Genomic DNA, 24,176 nt, shown 5'->3' on the forward strand with positions numbered 1-24,176 from the left:
GCAGTTCTTAGTGAATTTATTTCCCACTAGATGCAGTTTTCAGTGCTATATTTGTGAACGAGGTTTCTGTTCTTTCAAAAATTAACTTGTAGATGGGAAAAATCATCAAGCTTAAAAACTGCTATAGACTTGCTATATCTAGAAGTCAGCAACTAAAACCCCTCTGATTTTATTATATTAGAAACAAGAGAGTATACACTTTTAATGTCAGAGTATCGTGAGGGTTTTGGTAACTTGTCTGATTTACATAGAACTTTCTGCAGATTTAGTGCCAGACTTCAACATTTGTGCTGAATTTTTAGCAGTTCTTTGCTTTAAAAAATATAAATGGGTTGGAGTATCTGTTGCTATGAGCACTTGGATCTCTTTGTAGTGAAGTATTAATTCGACTTTGCTCCAAGCAAGTGGCTAGCTATAATCTGTACTGGAGCTTGCCTGTTTCTCTCCAATAGTACCGCAGGTGTTTCTGGTGGTTGGAAGCTTTCAAACTGTATCATCTGACTTAGCAGCAACAGCTTCTGTGATTTCTAGTGCATGGCACTTGACACATTCAAGAATGTTTTAATGTTAAGACTCAAACTCCTGGAAAAACAGGAGATGTCTTTTGACCAATCTATGAAGGAAGAAGAGGCGAGGATTTGAAGTGGGAGAGGAGTCTCTTGCTCTGCAGGTAGATTTGGAGAAACCAAGTGAAGTGTTGGGGGGAACTCGAATCTTTGCTCTGAGCAAGAGCAGATAACATCACCCTGTGCGTTGATACTTACTCAAACTGTTGCTTGTTTATTGCCCAGGAAGGATCATAATTAGTCTTTCTAAGTATTTATCATGCAGTCGGAGTGTGCTGCAGGCTGTGTGTATGGCAGTTACAGGTCTTAGAAGGAAGTTTCTATACAGTTGGCGTGTCAGCAGGATTAGTTGTGTGTTCATGGCATTGTATTGTGTGTCGGGAGAATATGTGGCTCTGGGGAATGCTGTTTAGAACATCATCTATCAGAACTGGTTTTCTATATAGGTTTTGATTTATGAATATTCTTGGCTTTACTGCTGTGCAACCTTGAACAAGACCAGCATTTTTTTTGCAATTTCTACAGGAGTAAAATTGCCTACAGCTTTTTGGGGGAGAAGGGAATTGCTCAGAGAAGTGAACTGTGCAGGGTTTATACCAAGTACTTTTAAATATACTACTGACAACTTGGAATACCTCAGGTTGAAAGAGACTTCTGGAAGCCTCTTGTCCAGCTTCCTTTCAAAATATGCCTTCCCTCAAAGTTAGATGACATTGCCCAAGACCTTGTAAAGCTGAGTTTTGAGAATCTTGAGGGATGTAGCTTATGGAACCTCTGTAAACCTGTTCCGCTGCTTAACACTTGAAACCCTATTTTTGACTGTTTAAAAATTACTCAGTGTTTGTTTGGCTTTTTTTGTGCTGTGTTCCCATGAGCCAGTACCTCTTCTGGAAGTACCCCTTTTTGAGCTTTGTCATCGTAACAATTCCTGTGGCCACTCGCTAGACTTGGAGACTGATGCAGGCTCAAACTGGTGTTCTTAAAAAGTCCATCTGGCTTTAAATGAGACAAATTTGCTCTGTTGCTTATTGTGTGGCTGCATATGAAGTGAAGGCACAGAAAGAAAGGGGAAAGCTGGAGTGGGAAATGTCAGTGAAGGGAAGGATGAGCTGCCCTTTTCGATGCAGTCTTGGCTAACTCTAAATTGCTGGTTAAACTGCAACAATTCTCTTCTTGTGTGATCAAATGGGATGGTGGTGGTCATCTCAAAAGTTTTGAAGGTGGTTGTTGTAACTGGCTGCTTCATGAACTATCAGTAACTGCCACGATGAAGACTGGAAAAGTTGTTATACTTTGTAAAACATAAGTTAGGCATGGTAAAAAGAATAGAGTAGGGTCCTGAATAAGAAGTCTGATACTTGGACTGTGTACTTCATTCAACACAGTACCATAGTAAGCACTGCATTAAGCATATGTTTATGAAAAATGCAGAATGTTTGTGTAACCAAACCAGTTTTGAAAATACAAATGAGTCTCGCTTGTTCTGTAACAATTAATTTGTATTTATATATATTGCAAGCAAAGAATGTCTAACCTACACACCTAACACTCAGAAGTTAGGAGGTGTCAGATTTGGGGTCATAGGTGCAGCCCTAACTTCTTCCTGTTTAAATATTCATTAGAAAACCTTAGAGGGCTGGTGGTGATCCATAGTACCCATCTGGTCAATCTTTGCATTATCCTGTGCACAGAGACAATGCTAAATAGGTTTGTTAAATCGTCTGCTAGTCATCAATTTACTTTTATCCACCTGGTTACAAATAATTATCAATAACATGCTTATTACTGAGGCTGTTCTGAATGCTGCATGGGTATTGGGTTTTTTTATGAAGCAATTTGTGCGCTGCTGTATGAATAATTATCTTCCCAACACTGAAGTCTAAGGGTTAGCTTTGTCCATTTCACCCAGGAGAGTGCTGTAAAAGTATTACAAACACTTGCAGCTCCCAGTTGACAGCTCAGGCTGTGGCCAGAGCAGCACCACTGCTCTGCCATGTCACAGATGCTGAGCAAGGAGGGTAGGGAGGTAGAGGAGACTTCTAAACTGCTTAGTTTCATGGCTTATCACTTCCCTATGTATTAAGTGAGGTAGGAATGAGAGAACAGAAGAACAAAACAGTGGTGTAAACGCATGTGTTGCTTTAATACGGTTAAGAAGTGAGTTTTAATTCTGACTCTTGGGTTCTGCTTTAGTTTACAAACTTGTGGTTTTGTATGGGGAGGGTAGTCAGTGCAAAAATATAGAAATAATTAAAAAAATTTTTGTACATGATTTTCCAAAGGAAGGAAAAGTGCTGGTTGTCACTTACTGCCCATATGCTTGCACGCTCTACAGGCTGCATGAGGTTGGGGGATGCTCTTAGCTCTGTTTGTAGTCTATGGACATACCTGGACCCTTTTCATGGTCAAATACATGAAATCTGCATATGTTTTCAGTCATGGTAGTATGTGGAATAGCTAAGTTCTATAAATAACTGCATCTATCCACCACTGCTGTCTCCACTTCCAGTCATCCTTGTACTATGTGTCTCTGGTTCAGATGGACAGAATTAGACTTTTGTTCATTTCCCACCTCCCCAAAGCTTCCTCGTCCCAAACTCCCTCTATTTTCACTAAAATCCAGCTTTCACAGTGGTGCCATTTTAAGCTTCGGAAATAGTTACTGGTGCTTTCAGGTTAATGATTGCTTTTAGCGACAGTATTTGCCTTTATAGCTCAAATGCTAAATTGTTCAATTTGTTTTATTAATTTCAAAAGAAAATTGGTTTTGAAGTAAGGATCTTGGGTAGGCTTGTTCAGGCTGGAGCTCCTTTTAGTGAGGATTTCCCAGATGGGCTTTAACTGCCCTAATTTAAACACAGAGAAGTTAAATATGTGTCTGATTATGCTCAGTTCTGTTTCTAGTGAGGACAGAAATGGATACCCTGAGAGAGCAGTTCATCTTGTCTGAAGATAAGCAAATTAAATGCCTCCTAGGTTCCTAGGTGTACCTGTCCTCCTCCAGTGATTACAGGAGTGGTAGCTTCATACTGAAGTATCTAAAGTTTTTTTAGATGCTTGAGTTGCTTTCCAAGTGGGTATGCTCCAGCTTTGCAAAATTCACATCACTTAGCTGAATAAGCCAAATCTTTGCCAGATGCTTTACAGACCTCTGTCAAAATCTGTTATCCTGCGCTAAAGCAGTGCTAGTTGTTTAAAATAATAGACATAAATGGAGGAAGTGTGCATCTGCCTTGGTATGAAAATTTCTTGGTGTATGTGTTTCACCACAATATTTTCCCTCTAGGCACTCTGATGTGAAGCTCAAGATTATTAAACTTGCAGACCGAGCCAAGGAAGTAATAGTGCAATTGAAATTTTCTGCAGAAACTGTGCATATTTGAATTTTGAGGGTTTTTTTATTTATTACGTTCATGTTCCCTTTACCCTTCTTCCTGAAAAAAATTTAAGTTCTTCTAGTTTTTTAAGATTTTGCTGCTTCTCATGTGGATGGTCATTCTTGAAAGAAAGAAACAAAGCTTTAGTCTCAAATGTAGGTTTGTGTTTCTTAAATTTTTGAAGTACAGTGCAAAAACAAAACCCCAGACTCCTTAACTATTGCTTTTCTCTTGGTTGTTTCATAACCTTTTTGACTGTTGAAGAATAATGATCGTCTTACCCATACAAAACCACCTTGCAGTGACTAAGGCTGTAGAGAAAGTTACTTTTTGTGAGTTTATTTTTTGTTGTTGTTTGGCAGAACTGTGGATAGCAGTGCACAAAAATTAAACTGTTGCCCTTCTAAGTTGATGCTCAAGGTCTGCCTGTCACCTTTCATTTTCTCAGGAATTAGTCCTTTGCATAAACACAGGTTTTAATATTTGTGCGCATGCAAATAACTTCTTTTCTGGAATTAATTTTTGAACAGTTTCTATGAAGTGGGTATATAGTTAAACTAAGCCTACTGACATTAATAATTTGGGATGTAACTTGCAGCTGGAGTGCTTGCTTGCTAACATATGCATTTGTTTGTTTGCAATGAACAGCCCGAATCACCTAAACCCGTGAAACATCAGGCAAGTGGTTTTCTTTATGCTTTTAAAGTTATGTAGGCAAACTGGTAATATATTCTTCTATTTCCTGTCAATTTGTATTTATAACGTGTGGGAAATCTTGTAGAGGTATACAGCTACCAGTAAACTTTGTAAATACTTAACTGGCTTTGAGAGAGTGGACCAGTGAACAGCTTACAAATTCCTCTGCATTGCAAAGCACTTCTCTGCACTTTAAAGTGGTGTTACACTGTCCTGAAGCAAGAGGTTCACCCTCTCTCTAGCTGACCTCCAATATGCTGTGTGTATACATGGTTACTGTGCTGCTGAGAGGGTGCAGAACACTTTAATATTATAAACAAAGTACTAAATAAGAGATGGATTAATGGAAGCTACAAAATTCTTCTGATTAACATACTGTTTTGTCTGAATATTTTTATAGCTTCTCAGATAACCTGATAAAGACTTTGATCTCAAGTGTAAAAGGCTTGGCATAACCAATCATCGTCTGAAAATCAAGTGTTTCCCCTGACTTTCTAGGATAAGTGGTGTGAGCGACGTGATGCCTGTTCAGTGTTGCTGCCTGAATCACTGTTTCCTCCTCTGAGCTTCAGCTGCTCTTACTCCTTAGGTTGGCTGGAGCTGCCATGCAGATAATGCTGCCCATCTCTTGCTCCCCTAATCCCTCTCTTCCCATGGGCAGCAGCCGCCGGTCTGTTCTAGACTACCTTCTTGTGTAAGAGTAGGAGTTGCAGTACTCCAGTGCTATGGAGTGTGCTTGTAAAGGAGTGTAAAGAGGAGGGTTAGGTGGAAGTTGAGGATGGGCCTGTGGAAAGAGATAAACAATTGCTGCCACATGTTGTGCAAGATAAGTGTTCCACTCTCTAACCTGAGATGGTAAGTGATGCCTTTGTTGTCGGTGTGAGCTTTTAAATAAAGAAAAAGCTTTGCAACAGCTCTGTATGGTGTAACCAAGGCTTGGTAACTGAAGAGGCTACCATGAGTTAGTTTAGCCGATTATATTCTTCCCCTTACATTTTTCTGGAAGCTGACAGTAGTGCAACTTAAACTGCAGTGGAAAGGAACATAATAAAAGAAACTTCGTTAAGTCTGGCATATTGGAAGCAAAAAGAAATTACATGGACAGCTGTGATGCCTTTGCTAGTGTGTGGTAACTTGTTAAACCTCTGTAACCCAATCATGTGTCTGGGCCCATGGTCTCATTTTCAGAAGTTACAGACATTCTTAGTATTTAACTTAATCCTCCCTTCATGCAGACCTCAGTCAATTCTAAAGGTTTTTACTAAAATATTTCTCTGTTCCAAAAATAGATGGAACAGTGTTTAGTTTAACCCTCCCTTTGCTTAGAGTTAACGTGTCAGGGTTGAAGTAAACCGTTTGTTGGCAAACATTTTAAATATATCAGTGGAAGCATGCTAATCCAGAAGTGTTGATATTGCAGAAACCATAATCATTAACATTTCTGTTTCAATGTCATCTTGAACTACAGAGTGGATCCCTGTTGTATGTGAGTAGCATGTAGTTTCCCTGCCTCACCCAGGCTTCACAACAAACTGAATCACTGGGATGCTGGTTTTTCTGAAACTGAGACAATAATCTGTCCTGGTCTTAATGTTGCCCTGCATGAAATATTGCATGATTTCACTTTTCCCTCAATACTGCAATACTGCTTTTTCCAAGTTCTGTTTAGATGCCTATGCAGGAGATATGCCTAGAGGCCAAACTTACACTCTTTCCAAAACACCGAACACTTCTAAAAAAAGTGGATTGTTTTTTGGCTGTAAAGCAGTTGATCTAAATTGAAATCTACTAAATCAGAAGCCACTTAACATAGTGTGAGAGGCTTGCTGTTTCTTAGTGATGGCTATGACAAGTCTACGTGTGAGTGCAAACCACAGAGGCTGGCTAGGCTGTGAGCACCCGGTTCCTTCTCACCATTTTCACCCACATCTGAGGACACAACTGAATGTGTTCTTCACATCCTCAGAGATAATTGTAAAAATGAGCTACTACGAAGTTTTTGCATTCAGTTGGAGAATTGGAGTGAAACTACTTTACAATGCATTGCAGAAGTTCCTCTGCACAAAGCCAAATTGCGGTTGTGGTACACGGAAGCGCTTTAAAGCATGGATGAAGCGTGCCTGCAGTGAGATGCTTTCAAGTGGCACAGCAAAGTTCTGTGGAGGACTCAAATTTTGAAGTCGGTGTGCTTTCTTTTCCAGAATAGCTAGAATTTGAAATGTAAGCTGTGACATGCTTGCTGCGTTTAGTATACGTAATGTGGTTTATGTCAAGCTGTGTACACCATGGTAAGCAAGCTTCTCATTTTATACTTGGTGTCTTAGCAGGAGCTGACAGTGTGGTTGGGAGAGGGGAACAGGCATAATGGTGTGAGCAGATGCTTTCCCACTATCTGATGTGTTTACATAGGAAACTTTTAGAATATAAATCACAGACATGCATATAGTGGTTATAGCAGGCATCTAGTTTTTCTCCAATTGTGGTTTTTTTTTATCAATTTAAAAGTGCTCCTGAGGACTGTCACATTGGCAGACGTAACATATAGCACATAGGTGCTGCGGTCTGAGGAGTGTTTTAAGTGTGCTCTGGGCTAAGACTCACGCATTTCAGAATTCAGAGAGTATGTAGTCCCAAAGGGGATATATTTGGGAGTAAACAAGTTTTGAGCAGATAACTTGAGGTCACATTAAAGAACAAGAAGCCATTCGTTTCCAGGACTTGAAATGTATTTCAATATACAAATAATCTCTTTTCGATGTTAACTAGTGAATTTCAAAAATTCCTGTGTAAGAATTGACCTCGTGGAAGCCTTAAAACACTTAGATTTCCTATTCTTTGATGCTCAGTCTGGGGTCTTTATTAATCTATGCTATAAATAATTGGAAAAAGCAGGCTTATCAACACAAATGTCAGTTTTTGAGACTACATTCCAGACAGCTTCACTTTCTTATTTTTTTGTGGTTTTTTTTTTTTTTTTTCTTTTAAAACCATCCTTCAGAGCAGGAAGACAAGATCATATTTTCCTATGTACATACGTGCCTCCTGGGCTCATGGAAGCAGCACAGACTTTTCTTATCAGGCCTCCTCATGGGCAGTAATTGTAAAAGCTGTTGTGCAATTTCCTTAAGATAAGTACTTTGATTTCTACATACATTGGCTTGAACTTAAAGAAATGTTTAAAAAAATGCATTGAGCAATGTTGGTTGAATTGAGCAATTAAGAAATGATCTTTGTATTTGATGTCGCTCAGTTCCCATTATGCCATTCTGGCATGCTTCTCAGGTGCATTCAGGTCAGAGATGTTGCAATGATGTGACTGCCTAATTGAAAGTGAGTATTCACTGATTTGAAAGTTAAGTTTGAAAATGGATACTCTAAAGTAGCTATATTGTCAAATCACTAAACGGGAAGCTTAAAAACAACCTTGCACTGAAATCTTTAAACAGTTAAATTAGTGTTTCCTCTTAAGCGTTCAGAAGTCTGTGCCTAATTTCATTAGCCCTAAATGTGAATTTTTTTCATGTTCAATGATTTTCATCCGTAAGTCCTATTCAGTCACTGCTCTGTTTGTGTGTGCGTGTGCGCTTAAAAAAAAAGACAAAAACCCCACAAACCAACAAAAACTAAACCACATTCTTCACTGGATGGAGGAGACTATCAGCAGATTTAGAAGCAAGGTGAAAAATAACCCTCTTCAAAAGTTGGTATCACTGCCACAACCTGGGTAAAATGACTGTCAGGAAGGAGCAGAATGTAGGAGCCCTTAATCGCATGTGCATTGTGCTTATGTCTGTTTATTTTTCTGTTTGTGTGATTTTTAGGGGGAGCTGGAGCGTCAGCTTCTTCAGGCGAATCCCATTCTGGAATCCTTTGGGAATGCAAAGACAGTGAAAAATGACAACTCCTCACGCTTTGTGAGTTTTCTCTTTTCTCTTTAGAATTTGTAAATCTGGATTACTGTTTATGAATAAATTCTTTTTTTTTAAGGTATTTATCTAATTATTATTAGAAGCTTTCTTTGTTCTCTTTTCTCTATATATTTGGGTTCTCTTACAGTGCTTTCCATGTTGTGTGGGGGTCACTGAAGATAAATCCTCACTGGCTCTTGGCAAAACTTGCTTTAATTTTATCTAGTAGCTAACTTCAACCATCCTTGAATGGTGTGACAATAGTGTTTATAGTATAACAAATAAAGCTATGCCATGGAGCTAAACTGTGGCTTGTGTGCACAAATTACTGCTGAACTACTATAAAGTATGAAAGAGTATGTTATCAACATGGTTATATCTATATGTAGCCTTCTTGTCAATAGCTATGACTTGATCAATTGATTGCTTAAAGAGAACATCCTCAACATTTAAAAAAGCACAAAACTTGCATATAAAAACCTCTGTAAATTTCCATATCCTTCTGTCTGATTCACTGAAGGAAATTAAAAAAGACAGTATGAATTACTCTCAAGGTGTTGGGCTCTCTTGTAGCTGGTTAATGTTTTTGTTGGGTCAGTGCCTTCTGTTCACATACCGTTTCAGTGGCAGATAACCACTTTTGATGTGTTCCATTTGTTTTAAAAATAGTGGTGGAGCTTGGGGTGAATAGCTCTTTACCACTTCTTAAAACTTCCTTTCCTTTGAAGGAAAAAAAAAAAGCCATCTCCTGTTTCAGGGGAAAGATGTTTTTAGTACAACTTTAAAACTGTATAGGAGGTATTAAATCTTTTTTTTTTTTTTTTTTTCTTTCTTGTAAGAGCAAAACTAAAATTTACAGAACAAATGAAGGATTTCTTGGCTGCCTTGATGTTTTAACAGTTGCTTGGATTTATAATGTATGAACTCAGCTCCAGTGATAAGGACTCTGGAAAACTGTATGACTAAATCGCTTAGCTTTTGCAATCGAGAAGGGAGAGCAGAGTATGGTAGAAATGCAACTTTGATAATTTTATAGCCACATTATTTACAATATTGCTTGATGCTTATATATGTTGGGTGTAGGATTTATAGTATCAACAGGTTTCACTGTGCAATAATTCTACTTTGTTACACGTCTTGAATCCATCAAAGACTGTACTAATTTAATGAGGATCCTTTTTTCCCTAAAAGATGTTAGCATCTGGTTTGTATTATATTGAAGTCTGCATTGCCATCATGAACATAATCACTCAGATGGCTCCAGCTCTATTTTTATAAAGGAGCAAGTATAATGCACTCCAGATGGTGTCATCCCATGCAGAAGAAATAATCTTTAGTAACAACCATTTTAAAACCTGACTTTAAAATATACATATATCCTCCCACAAAGTGAGAAGTGCTGTTGTTCAGTCCGTACAGGCTCGACAGTCTTCACCATGCAGCATAAGGATGCCAGCCTGTTCCCTACTTGCTGATAACACCAGATAGGACTGAAATAAGGCTGGTGTCAAATGGATTTTTTCCTTTTTTCTTCTACCAGAAGCAGTGTTCTCTTGTGTTTCAGGAAGTAGTCTCTAGTTTGCAGTGTACAGGAGAGTGGGCTTGCTGGGTTCATATTGCAGAGCTAAATGCTTCCTTCTGATGTGGTTTTTACAAAGCCACATACTTAGTGCTATAATGATAGTGTAAACTGAATTCAGTTACTAATGACCACCACTACGTTCTCTAGCTGATAAATTAAAGATTTCATAGCAAGATTTGTCAGTGCTATTTAAAAGGATGTATAAATATTTTGCTTTTAAGATGGTGGATTGTGAAGGGGGCCTGTGTCCCCTCTCCTGATGTGTCAGATCGTATGACGACTGCATCTTCTCTCAATGATTTTTGTTCACGGAACTGGTAACTTTACAGCAGAATTTACATAACTTTAAAGGGTGAAACAGAGTAAAGTGGTTCTGAATTGTGTCAGACAAAGCCGCTGACTAGACCTTATGTAATGCTTTATAATTTTTTTTTCACATGTAACATGGCAGATTCGAGCCATGTCATTCTAAGAAGGCTCGGTGGTACCTGTTCTAGATAAAAAGTTGTCAGCTGCCGTTCTTGACATGCTAGTGCTGACACATGTGTTGTATATCTAGTCTATGGGCTGAATTTCAGTAACAGGTCAGTTTGTTCTTTGCGACAGTTACAGCTTTCTGGAGTTGTTACTGAGCAAAAAGTACAAATGCTTCAGTTACAAGCTGAGCTTAGTGTTCTGTTTCTTCATATCGAGTTCAAGTGCTGGTCCCTGACGAGGCATGCTTGAAAACAAGCTTGTGCCTTGGCACAGTCATTTTAGTGCCATTGGCTTTCCAACCAAACTGCAGATTAAACAGTAGGGAGTAACCATTGAAGCTAACTTAGAGTATCCCACCAGTTTTCTTGAAACTTGGAGAAATCACTTTGAGTTGAAGATGTACAACCACAGTCACGGAGCTTGGCTTTGCTTTGCTCTGAAACGTAAGAGTCAAGGTAAGGCTGGTAGGTAGGTTGTACCTTTCTCTGGATTCACTGGTGTGGCTGAGGGGAGAAACTTGGTGGCTTTGTGTACACAAATCTTTTTTACATGCATGGGCTTTATCAGGGAAGTCAGGGAGGGTAGGGTGTTCTGATAAGCAGCTGCAATAGCTCAAATAATTGCAGCAACTTTTATGGGTGTGAGTCTGCAGCATGGCAGTATAACCCCCAATACACGTTTTGTAGGTTGGGCCATTGTTAGAGTGCGTATGTTCTACAAGCTTGTAGACTGAAATATTTAATATGAAAATAGATAGAATGGGTCTGTCAAACAGAAATTTGGTTGAACATACTAATAGCACTAATTAGTCAGACTTGAGCTAAGTGGGGATTTGGATACTGATTGTAAAAGCGCTTTCAGAAGACCTCTGCAAAAGATATTAGTAGGCAGCTTTGTGCAAACATCATCAGAAGTGTTCAGACAGTTGTTAGCAAACTGCTGTGATGCTCCCTGATCTCTGAAACCTGTTGGTATGAGGATAGAGGGCTGTAGCAATTGGATGCAGTGAAAATGGAGAGCCTCGTGTAGTCAAGGGGTATTCCCACAGGTTTCTTCATGTGTTTGCAACCAAGGGAATACCTAACAGTTTTGTGAGCACAAACCTGAAATACAGTAATGGTGCTGTTAAGAATGGTCCAACTCCATGCCAGAGCCTGTTGTTCTGATGGGAACGTTTGAGGCCAAGTGACAGATCAGATTGGGGAACTGATGCGACTTAAAGCTGGTATAATATGTCCACTTGCAACCACTTTCTTTCCAAGAGCTGCTCTACGTATGAGAAGTGTGATCTTTATTTGGTCCTTTGCAGAGAAAAGGAGGTAATGTGGAAGAAACGGATATATGGTGTTTCTCAGTCCTTTCTTTACCAGCTGTTAGAAGAGAGAAGCCCTGTAGATAGCAGCCGTCCTGGTTTTGGAAATGGAAGTAGAAGTGTGGTGGTCTGGGGTGGGCAGCACACTGAGATTCAGGATTGCTGCAGATAAAGCACCTTTAGGCACCAATAAGTTTCCTATAGAAATATGCGCCCTTCACATCCCACTGGTGCTTTCAACCTCAGACAGCATGTTTGGTCAATGTGAGAAATTGAGCTACACTTTCAGAAAAGGTTTTGGTAAGTCTGGATTACAAGCATAACTCGAATACTAGTTTTTTAATCTTTAGAAAGTATTTGTGTGCAGTGTAACGTGTTCTATTGAAATGATGGCTGAGCGCATTGAAGGGAAAAGATTTCATTTGAACTTATGTGAAATGCTTGTTACACAAATGCAAGTCGGATTATGTTTTTATACAGACAGCATTGTTGTCTTAAAAAAGTTTAGTAATTACAAAAAAATCTCTTTTCTTTGCAGGGCAAGTTCATTAGGATTAACTTTGATGTTACTGGTTATATCGTTGGGGCCAACATTGAGACATGTATCCTCCTTCGTGCCACATCACTGTAAAATGCAGGTTTCCCAATTGTTTTGCTTTTAACCCTCTAATTCATTGGAATGCAGTGAAAGGTTACCACATTCCTGCATTCCTTTGACATCATCCATCTCTTCCTTTGTTTCAAAATAGCTGATCAAATATCACAAAATCAGTGTGCTTCCTCATGCTTAAAATGGGATACTCAAAAAATTTAGCTCTCTGAAGCCTGCTGGGTTTTCAGACTTAAACCCAGGGTATGTTAAATAGAGAAACCATTTAAAATGTGCTTGCTTTATGAGCATTTATAGAAAAAAACCTGCCTTCCTAATCAGCAGCTGAACTACTGTATTTTGCCAAAAGCTTGATTTTGCTCTCATCAGCACTGCGGGAGCAGCCTCTGCCTGGAAGGAGGTGATGCTCCTTATAAAGTGATAGAGCTGGAAGTGCTGGGGCACCTTCTGTTTTCTTAGGCCTCCCAGATACCAGCGTGGGCTCAATAATATGAGATCTATTAGGAATTAATACTGAAGCCTAATTCAGTTTTATCTTTAAGGTTCATTTTCTCTTACGGTTTAAGAACAAGTAAAAATATTTGCACTGAAAGCCCTTCTCTAAAGTTGTTTTCTTTTTACTAAAAATGTGTATGTAACTCTTTAGTTTGTTTATCCTTTTTTTCTGGGGGAGTAGCAAGAGGGTGATCATAACATTATGAAATCGGAAGAAGCCTTAGTAACCAGTATCATGTGAGTGTTAATCATAATGCTGCAGTTAAACTTTCATTCTGTTGCTATGAGAGCAACTGCTTAATTTTAAGTGCATTGAATGTTTGGAACTGTCACAAAAGATAATTTCCCAATAAGGCTGGGAAAGATCTATAGTTATTCAAAATATGCGTTGACGATAAATGATTTTTTCATTCAGTACAGCACAGGAATGAAGGCAGTTTTTGCTTTTGCAGAAGTTTATAGGAGTTGTTTTGCCTAGAGCTTTGTGAAAACAGCAGGAATTAACTCTTGGGGAATTTTTTTTCTTCATCACAAGAAGTCACCCTTGTAACCTCTGTCATTAAGTCCCTGCCCCACATTTGTTTTTATTTCTTGATATTCCATATTGTAAAACTTAATAACATTACAGCTTGTGGCAGCTTATTAGACACTATCTGCTGCACAAATTGAATTTGGGAGCTGTTTAAAGGCAGTGCAGATTGTATGTAAAAATGCATTACTTGAAAGAAATGGCAAATGCACTTTAGATGATAAAGTACTTTGAGTTGAGGACTTGCAGGGTTTTTGGTGTTAAGAGTTCGGCTATGACCTTAATAGAAGCGGTGATTGAGAAAGAATGGCCAGCTCCCCCGCTCACTTGAACTTCAGCTGATCCATTGCAGACAATTGTCAGCTGCATGTAGCAGGGAAATGCAGTCAACATCCAAGAAATAAGGTTGCTGAAATTAAAAATGGGTTTCTACCAGTCTGAATTTTAACTCTCTTATTTAAAGTTACTGAGAGGTCATATTGCACATAGTCCTGTCATTGCTATTACATTTGTGTTTGATCTTAAAGCCTGCTTTGAAAGTTTTGTTTGCATTGGACATTTTTAACCAAACATTGTAGAAGATCCTTGACTACTTATAATCAGACTTGTTGGAAAAGTCTCGCGCTGTTCGTCAGGCTAAAGATGAGCGGACATTTCATATCTTCTATCAACTACTAGCAGGAGCAGGAGAACACCTGAAGTGTAAGTTGAGAGTCTCATTTTGTAAACTTCTTGCTTCTGTGTGCTGTTTGTTATTTCAGTGTTAACACAGTTGTGTTTGAACTACTCGTTGGTCTTTATTCTTTGGTCTTGAAACAGTGAGTTTTGAAAGAAGAATGGAACGCCAGGTGGCTTTAGTTTGAAATAACTTCTGTGTTTTATCAAGCATGCTGTCAAGCAACTGATGCATTTTAAGCAAACGGCTCCTACGTGACAAAGTGCAGTTTGGGCAGTCTCTGGCTGGGAATCACTGGACTGAAACTACAGGGCTCCCAGCTGATAAATAACGAACCTGGTCAGCAGTGACAGCCGTATCTATCCTGGACTGTGCCTTCAAGCTGAGCAGAAAAACAGCCATTTTACCAAAACATAATGAAATCCTGTGGCTTTCTTCAGCTGTTGCAGTCCTGTGTTGGTTATCTTCTACTCTTCCTGCCTCCCCCCAGCCCTTAGTAACTGGGAATTTCTGTTAGGTTGTGATAAGTGAAATTATATGAAGGTACAGGCTTCAGAGAATTGATCTACTTTTTTTCCTCCTGTAGATGAACTGGTGTTTAGCTTCTTTCACGTGGTAATCATCAATACCTAACTCCATTTCTGCCTGTTTCTGTTACTTTTCAATGGGGATACTTCTTTTAGGATATCGCAGATAGGGATTTGAGATTTCGCTAGATCTAAGTCGGTTAACGTTCCGTTTACATAATACATTGAAGAGCTAATGTAGGTTGCTAGAGATAGAGATTCTGGGAATCTGACTTCAGCCTCTAAGACACGCTCATATTTTTACAGTTTCAGAAGCTGGCGTATAATGGCTTGTAGCCATATTTGATGGATGGGTTTCGTAAAGCATAGTTTGTGCATTTAGTGAGAACAGAGTACAGGTGTGAACAGCATTTCTTTAGTTTATTTTTCTGTCTCTTTCCCTTCCCCCCAATACAGCTGACTTGCTGCTTGAAGGATTTAACAATTACAGATTTTTATCTAATGGTTACATCCCCATTCCTGGGCAACAAGACAAGGATAACTTTCAGGAGACTATGGAAGCCATGCATATCATGGGATTTTCACACGATGAGATCTTGTGTAAGTTACTGAGTCTTTTGGATTTTTCAAGTATACTTTTTTCTCTTGTGCACACGCATTTGCTAACTTAATGTCACCAGATTTAACGTTGCTTCAGTGTCTTTGACAGCCTGCAGCAAGTGTTTGCTTAACATGAGCTAGAGTTTTTAAAGCCATTTGCCCCCAAAGTACGGTACAAACTTTATTTCCTTTCTAAACTTGTACGCTGAATTTGAAAGTGACGTGACACAAGTAACAGAAAAAGAATTTATTAAGCTGATCAGTCTTCAATTAAACTGTTGCATATGTCATTTGTTAACACAGCAATGCTGAAAGTGGTGTCTTCAGTGCTACAATTTGGAAATATTTCCTTTAAGAAGGAGAGAAACACCGATCAGGCTTCTATGCCAGAGAATACTGGTAAGCTGGTCACATTTGCATGGCTTCCTTTAACCTGTGCTGTAGTTTTCTTCCTGCCATTTGTTCAGTGCATATCTTTAAAAGTTCTGAGCAGTCTTCTGAGCTTCCTTGACAGCATTCTGTGCCAAAAAGAGGCCATGACTGTTGCGGTGTAGCCAACAGGCAATTATTAAAACTCTCCTAATCCATTCTCATAATGCAGACAAATTTAAGGATCCTTCAACAGAATTTATGGTGTTTGCATTGCTTGTAGACTTTGAATAAATATTTCAGTTGTAGCCTTGTTTATTGCTATCTACAAAGACTTAAGCACTAGGAAAAAGTGCATGCTTAAATTGGTTTGTTTTCTTTGGTTCTTGACAGCAGTTTTCTTGCCAATGATAAGAGCCCTGGAGGCAAGCACAACTTCCATAGCGAAATGGCTGAACATAAGAATGCTGTATTTGGAAAAATCTGATTTCTGAAGTGGGATGGTGGTGTGACTGAGATTTAATTTATCAGTTAGTACCTGCAGTGCAATCAGCATTTTGAGGAGTATATTTCTTCACAAAATGAAATAGCTGCTGAAGCAAATTGCAGGTTTTTAACGGAGTACTTCAGTGCCAGCCTTTTAAATGCTCTTATGGAAAGTTGGCTTTGAGAATTGGCATCGGTGGAAAGAGCAGTAAAAACCACCATTCACAGGACCTGCCGCACATGCACAACTCAGATTCTTGTCTGCGTCTCGTTAACTGTCCTACATTGCTGTGTGTGTAGGGTGCTTGCAATGTCCAAGACTTGCCATTTCTGAGGGTGGTGGCCGGCTGCCTGCAGTGCTCCAGCAAGCAGGTGTGGGTTAAAGATCAATAGCCATTGACTTGGCATTTGGCTGGCAGTTGCCACTGAGTTTTGCAGTGAGGGGAGGAAAAAAGGTTGGCTGAAGGATTATTTTTTGGGGTTTCTAGTACCAGCTTAGACAACTCAACTGAGTCATTGTCTGTTTAGAAGATGTGATGTAGAAAGATACAAATGATTCTTACTTCCTGGATATCTTGATTTTTGTTGTATTACCATTGTTTTTTAGACCCTCTCCTTCTTTAAAAACCATAGTATAGTATCCGTTACACCACACTACCAAGCTGATGCTCATGGCTACTTAATATTTTCAAGTTGTTGTTTGTTTGCTTCTGGTTTTTCTTTTTTAAAGATCCTGACAGCACTTGCTACTTAAAGCTTACAGTTGTAAGTGTTGTCAGATGTGCTGATATGTGTTTTTATACTTAAAGCACAGAAATGCGCCTTTATGTATCTGAAGTGAAGGGAGTGCTCCGTTTGTGATGCTACCCTGATTTTACTGATAAAGTTGTGTGTTGATTCATGAATGCTTCTAATGAATATATGTCCAGACAGAGAATCTCACCATTAGGAGCTAGCAGTGGTGTATTGAATACCAGCCGAAAAAGAATCATAAATGCAGAGGAAGTTCTTATACATTGGTATAAAATCTATTTTTCCAATGCTGATTTGAAAAAATAGCTTTTTTCATTTTGACAGTAAAAAAGGGAAGCTGTCAGATTACAAAGATAAGGGGTTAAAGTACGTACTGGATAGTGTGGAGGGCTTCCTGCTAAAGGGCAGCACTTACCCAGACCTAAAAATACCTTTAGCGTCACTTTCATTTTTAGAAGTATGGAATCATAAACACCTAACCTACTGGAAAACTGATTTAGAAAAGGGGATTGATGCAGCAAGAATACGTAATGATGGTGTGGGTAACATGTTATTTCAAATAATGAGCATGACACCAGGAGAGTTCATGCTGTTTAAAGAAGTGTGCTGGTGTTTGCATTGTTATTCTATATAAAACATTAAAAATCCACAACATATTTTGATACAGTCTGTAATGGAAGCGTTACACTGGCATACCTGCCTAAATTGAAGCAGATTTTAAGCAGCCTTCAGTATGATGGAGTTTGGTGTGTGATGTGCCCATACTGTGTTTTGTTTGGTTTTTTTTCTGGAGATGAGAGAATGAAAGCTCCCTTTTAAAGTAACAAAATGAGCACTTGTACATGGGCTATGGACTCTTACGTGATCTCCCTGCAGTTTCATGAGATCTAGTGTTTTCTGCACTCCCCTAAGGAAATTCAGCGTTGTGCTTCTGCAGAGGCTTCCATCAGCCTTGGGCCGGAGGCCCTGCAGACACGAGCTGTGTGATAGGGTCAGTCTATCCACAGGACAGAAGTGCATCTCCTAACTGCTGTTTTGAATGGCAGTTCAATTTTTAAGCTGGCACATGACAGCCTTTGTCAGTAGCTTGTTTCACCCGTGTTGCTAGCCGCTGTGGAGGATTTAAGTGCTTCCATTTATTTTGATCTCCAGTCGCACAGAAACTCTGCCATCTACTGGGAATGAATGTAATGGAGTTCACCCGGGCCATACTGACACCGCGCATCAAAGTTGGTAGAGACTACGTTCAGAAAGCCCAGACCAAAGAACAAGTAAGTTTTGGTGCTTTAAAGGTGAAGTGAAACTGTGTATCATCCTGATTGGCTCTTAATAAAGAAAATTGGGATTGTGTACTGCCACTGGCTTTGTTTAAGGAAACCTTGCCCTTTCCTTGACCTTCTGCTGGGTCCATCCTTCAATGTCATTGTTGTACGTATCAGACACACAGAGAGCTTTTTTTTTATGGAACAGGTTAAAAAACAAATTTTCATAACATTAATCAAACTATGTATTGTGTCTACTGCTTATTTTCATTCCTCAGTGCTATTAAGTCCATTAACTTCTGTTACTTATTTGTGATAACATCCGTCTCTGTGTTCTTTTGATGACTTTCTCCAGGGTAAATAATTTTTTCTGTTTGGATTTTCAGGCAGACTTTGCAGTGGAAGCTTTGGCAAAGGCCACCTATGAACGTCTCTTCCGCTGGCTTGTTCACCGCATTAATAAAGCTTTGGACAGGACCAAACGACAGGGAGCGTCTTTTATTGGAATTCTGGATATTGCTGGATTTGAAATCTTTGAGGTACTTCAAAACACTGCTAATCAGATTTTTAATGTGTGCTCAGGACTAACTGTAGAGACACTTCATGCAAGGCTGCAGGAGGGTTTTCTTTTGCAGCATGCAACACTTAGAAAACCCTAAATTACAGTGCCAAAAAGTTATGCTTCAATCTAAATAAGTTTTTATACGTGATGGTATTTTCTACTATGTGTAAGTTTAATTATATATAACAAGGAACATAAGAGATTTGTGTAATGCATTTTTCAATCTTGTTTACATTGTATTTGAACGTTACAGAGTTTTGGAGAATTGCCTTGTAAGGTCAAATTTTTGACTTTCAGATATGTGACAAATTCTGTTGCTGATTTATTCTTGCTTGCTAATGTTATTCTTGTAGTTGAACTCCTTTGAGCAACTCTGCATTAACTACACGAATGAGAAGCTTCAGCAGTTATTTAACCACACGATGTTTATCCTGGAGCAAGAGGAGTACCAACGAGAGGGTATAGAGTGGAATTTCATTGACTTTGGACTGGATCTGCAGCCCTGCATTGACTTAATCGAAAGACCTGTAAGTCTGTGCATTAATAATGCTCTAAGGAGAAGAGGTTAGACTTCTGAGTTTTTCTTTACTGTCTGCATATTGTCACAAAAAGTGAATTAATTTGAATGCTGAAGTCCAAAGTCTAAAATAGTGTGTATTAGTAAAAGGATTTATCCTTACAGGAGTTTGCCCAGACTTTAGGGTAGAACACTGAGCTAAAGACATGAAGCTACTATTTTTATACTTTTTTCCCCCTAGTACTAATGATGTGTCTTTAATCCTGTCACTTTCATATTAAACCATGCCATTGTGGCTCAGTTAGAAAGCTTTACAAGACTTACAGTGGACTTTTTTTTTTTTTTTTGTTTGAGATCAATAGCAAAATTCCCGAAACTTCCTTTAGAGTAGAATTTTCCCCATAAATCTGCCTTGCAAATAGGAAAACAGTATCTTAAGGGTTGTTTTAGTCGCTCTGCTTTTAACATATTCCTCTGGTTGCTTAGTGTCTGGAAGCTAAGAGGGCTTCAAAGCAGGAGGCCCTGGTGCAGGAGATGAAAGATCATCATTCCTGAAAGTTACCTTTCTTCACACCTCAGAACTATGCTGTCAAAATCATTTTATGGCCTTTTAAATTAAACCTTGAGCGTTGTGGTTACTACTCTCTAAATTTTCATGTGTGTATTCTAGAATGCACGTAAGCTGCCAACGATGCTGTGTGTCCTGAAGAGCAGAAAAGCTCATGAGCTGTGTTCTTGTTTTTCTTTAGAGTAGGGAAAGGGCAATCTTGCTTGAGTTATTAAAGGTTTGCACTTTGCGTGTATAACTTAGAAAGTTATGCCTTCTTGGAAGGTAAAAATCTCTGCCAAAAAACCTCAGGGGCTAAGTGTGGATGCTTTCAGCATGCTGATATTTAGGTGAATATCCTGAAATGCATCAACTTACTTGATTTTTTTTTTCTTTAAAGCAACTGCCATTATCTTCATAATTGTGCTGTAAATATGATGCCATGTAGCAGACACATAGAAATACCTCTCTTCAAATGTGTAAACTTTACATTCACTAGAAACTTTTGAAGTATAAATCATTATAAACCTTGTTTTTTCCATCGCTTTCCTGTGTACATCAGTGTCTTCTCTGAGGGAAATGATCCTGTCAAACAATTCTACAGCTGTAAAATACAGACATTGGTTGTTCCCTACTTCACTTAAAGAATAAACAGACCTTGAAACGAAATGCTTAAATTATATGGAAAGAGAGGGAGTATATGAAACTATGCTGGCTCCTCAGGTTAAGCCTGCTGAATCTTTGGATGCTGCTGCGTATCAACACAGGGCTGAGCAAGGGGAGGCTCAGTGGCTGCCACAGTAGGATTGAGTGGCTGAGAGGGATCGTTTTCTTGAGTTTAGCCCACACTAAAGCATGACATTAACTACTGTGCAAATGTGGATGAACTGTTGTGTACGTACATGTCACAGAAATATTTGTGGGGGTCATCTATTCCAGTCCCTGCTCAAAGCAAGGCTGTAGGCAGCACTAGATCAGGTCTGTCGTGTCTGGCTCTGTATACATTGGAATGAATTGGTTGGAACCAGTCATAATGTCCTTCATTGACCTGGACTCCCCCACAGCTTTTAATTTAAATCAAATTGGAATCAGTTTAGATAACTTACTATGGCATTCAATGCTGTGCTTTAAATAATAATTTCTTAAAAATAGATATATTAAATATTAACAGGAATTAAATCCAACTGAATTTCAGGCAAATCCTCCTGGTGTGTTAGCATTACTGGATGAAGAATGCTGGTTCCCTAAAGCTACTGACAAGACATTTGTGGAAAAATTGGTCCAAGAACAAGGAACCCACTCCAAGTTCCAAAAGCCAAGACAGCTAAAGGACAAAGCAGACTTCTGCATTATTCACTATGCAGGGAAGGTAAGGTTAAATGTTAAATACTTGATTAGAAATGTTGCTTTTGGGAAAGTACTAAGCAGTATAGCTATCAAATTTAGAGATACTTGTGCAGGAGGCTGACCTTGTTTAATTTTGTTGAACATGTTCAGGAGAGCTCTGATGGAACTTGTTACCCAACAGGCAGAACTGAAAAATATAAATTAACATCAAATTAAGCAAGTATTTCAGTTTCCTTTAATTTTGTTGTCAGGTCTTACAGGTGAGGGTTTTTTCAGGACTCTATTTTAAGGAATCTTTTCTGAATACCAGTGTTTCCAAGTTGGTAGTAGTGCTTGAAGCAGGGCTGTGTCAGTGTGCCATCTTCACTTTTATCTCCTTGGTTCACGTAAGACTTTCTGTTTATCACATTTTGTAGGTAAGCTGATGCCTTTTCATTTCTACTGTTAGTTTAATTGTTCAGTCTCCCGCTAAAGGGGACAGAGCTCAGGTGCATTGTGAACAGGCCCATGAAATAACTACAATTCTTGTGTTTTGTGGATCCTTTGTGATCACCAGGTCTATTCTATAGGGCCATGCTATGTAATTAGTTTCATAAGGAGTTAAAACTTAATCCTAGTACCAGGTTTTGTCCTGATATTTAGAAGAAACAGGCTGTGTGAATGATTAAGAACTATCCTTTAATTTTCATTTAAAGTACTAATGGTTTGTTGTTATTTATTTGTTGATGTGGGTACTGGGTAATTGTAGCAAAAAGTGAACTAAAGATATTAATACGTTTTATTGTATCAATATTTACAACAGTTAATTCAGAAATAATGAAATCATCACTGTTACTGCAGTTAACAGTAGGTTACTTTTAGGTAATCAAAATGAAGTAAAACAGCTTTGTGCCTGACTGCTAGGAAGTAGGTGTTCTGAAGGACGATTTACTTCTGCCAAACTGAGTGGGGATTTCTGGAATAGTGGCATTGCATATTTTCCTCTGACAGAAGGCATTTTTCAGTTTTTGATCAGAATGTGTATTCCTTTAAAACTATAATTATTTGTAAAAGTGCATTTTTTATGCAATTACTAAGATAATGATCTGATTTGGTTTTGGGTGCTGGAAGCCTTTAACTGTGGCTTTCCTTCCAAAGCCCTTATTTAAAAATAGAAAACTTTCAGTTTGGTTGAAGCAAAAACTTGCTAGTCTATATAGAGGTTTTGTTGGACTTGGGGAATTTTAGGGCTCTCTTTTGGGGTTGGGATGAATCCCGTGTTAGTAACATTGAGTTTTCAACTGCTGAGCAATATTTTAACTGCAAACCACAGAACTGGTTCTTTCACGATAAAAGCTTTGCTTGTTTTCTTTGTAGAACAAGGTGTTTAAGTATAACTGCTATGGTGAAATTAAAAAAAATCGTGCTTCAGCACATCCTTAACTTACTCTCTAGTAATTTAGATAAAGTAATTAGAATCTACGCTAGAGTTGTTTTTACATCTTCACAGTGAATGTGAAGCCTTATTTCGGCAATAACATTAGGCTGAAAATGTATACCAGCTATTAGTAAGCAAACAGATTGCAAAATTTTTAAGAAAAACTCCCATTTACTTTTTTGAAAGAATAATAACTTTTCGTGGCACTTGTGCCTCCTTAAAACAAGTCAAACTAACTCACACCAAGCAAGTATCAAGAAGGAAATAGGAGGAAAACATCACTATAGTATTCTGAAAGCTTTTTTTTTGGTGCTTTTGAATTTAAACCTAAAGCTGGTAGTCCATCTGATCATGTGCAACTTGGCTGCTTTACAGGTAGACTACAAGGCAGATGAGTGGTTGATGAAGAATATGGACCCCCTGAATGACAATGTGGCTACGCTCTTGCACCAGTCTTCCGATAAATTTGTTGCAGAGCTTTGGAAGGATGGTAAGAGATCATACTCTGCTAACAAGTTGTTAGCGATTTTACCTTGCTGGATGAGTTCGGGTTTTCTTGTGCTTGTTCCCTCCTCACCCTCCACCTCTACGTTGTAAATATCAACATTTTCTTTATTGTTTAGCACTGAAAGTACAAGGAAGCTGGGTTGCACCTGTGGTCCCTTGCACATGTACCATTTCTGAGTAGCAGCTTCCCATGTTCATTATTTGAACTGATATTCACTTACTTGTTACCCTGTGTCAAATTTCATGTAGAATATTGTCCAAAACTCTTAGTTGAACTTGCTGCAGTGAAGTCCTGAATGTAAACAGCTGTAGTGGTTCTTGCTGTTAATAAAATGTTGTCTTTTGTGAGCACCAGCATAGTTGTTTCATGTGCAGTGGTGGGTGATAGCCTGGAAATCTGCATCTCCTAAAATAAAATTAATTAACAGCCATACTAGTGCTTAGATATTGCATATTAAAATCAAATGCAATATATTCTTATTTTAAGCGTACACTTGTGCAAGTAAACTAGCTAAACAGCTTAAAGTATTTTTCAACATTTCTACCAAAATACTCTAAAAAGCAGAAATAGCCAAATAAATACTTAGCAGGGACTTTTCTGTTGTAGTTTTTAACATCACATACCTACATGCCACAGTAAATAAATCTTGTAGTTTCTTATTCAAGGATGAAATTAAGCTTGTTATATAGATGGTGCTGTAGGTTAATACCGAGTTTCCCTCTTACTTGGTTCAGCTACAGAGAGCAGTTTTATTGAATATATAAGGAACTTTTTGGTTGGGGATCTGCTTCTTTCCTTTTGAGTACACGCACAGAAGCAAAAGTGTTTTGGTCCAAATATTCAAAACCTGCTTCCACAGATAATTGAAATGTGCATGTAATATGTTGTGGCCTAATTGCTTTTGTAGCACAGTTAAGTCTGTTTGCAATTGATAAACCTGTTCTGTATACTAACTGAAGTGTCTTGTGTATCTGCTCTTCTGTCTTTCTGTTTTTGCTGTTTCTCTGCCTTAGAGATTCAGAATATTCAGAGAGCCTGTTTCTATGACAATAT

The 24,176-nt window shown here is 38.6% G+C and overlaps 2 protein-coding genes across 4 annotated transcripts in view; one reads left to right on the top strand and one right to left on the bottom strand.

The window, feature by feature from the left end:
- Positions 1-24,176, bottom strand: part of CCDC42 (coiled-coil domain containing 42) — a 176,405-nt gene that overhangs the window by 112,003 nt on the left and 40,226 nt on the right. The window lies entirely within an intron of this gene.
- The window catches only part of MYH10 (myosin heavy chain 10), a 100,607-nt gene that overhangs the window by 50,450 nt on the left and 25,981 nt on the right, over positions 1-24,176 (top strand). For 2 of the 3 annotated variants that reach the window (XM_080367433.1, XM_080367434.1), the window contains exons 6-16: positions 4,592-4,621; positions 8,461-8,553; positions 12,457-12,520; positions 14,156-14,254; positions 15,212-15,355; positions 15,659-15,754; positions 18,116-18,234; positions 18,612-18,764; positions 19,141-19,314; positions 21,047-21,220; positions 22,991-23,105. In XM_080367433.1, coding sequence (XP_080223559.1) covers positions 4,592-4,621; positions 8,461-8,553; positions 12,457-12,520; positions 14,156-14,254; positions 15,212-15,355; positions 15,659-15,754; positions 18,116-18,234; positions 18,612-18,764; positions 19,141-19,314; positions 21,047-21,220; positions 22,991-23,105 — 1,261 coding nt within the window. The remainder of the gene's footprint in view (positions 1-4,591; positions 4,622-8,460; positions 8,554-12,456; positions 12,521-14,155; positions 14,255-15,211; positions 15,356-15,658; positions 15,755-18,115; positions 18,235-18,611; positions 18,765-19,140; positions 19,315-21,046; positions 21,221-22,990; positions 23,106-24,176) is intronic. The other variant, XM_080367435.1, reaches the window with a different exon arrangement.

Source organism: Falco punctatus (genome assembly GCF_963210335.1).
Source record: "Falco punctatus genome assembly, chromosome: 1".
NCBI lineage: Eukaryota > Metazoa > Chordata > Aves > Falconiformes > Falconidae > Falco > Falco punctatus.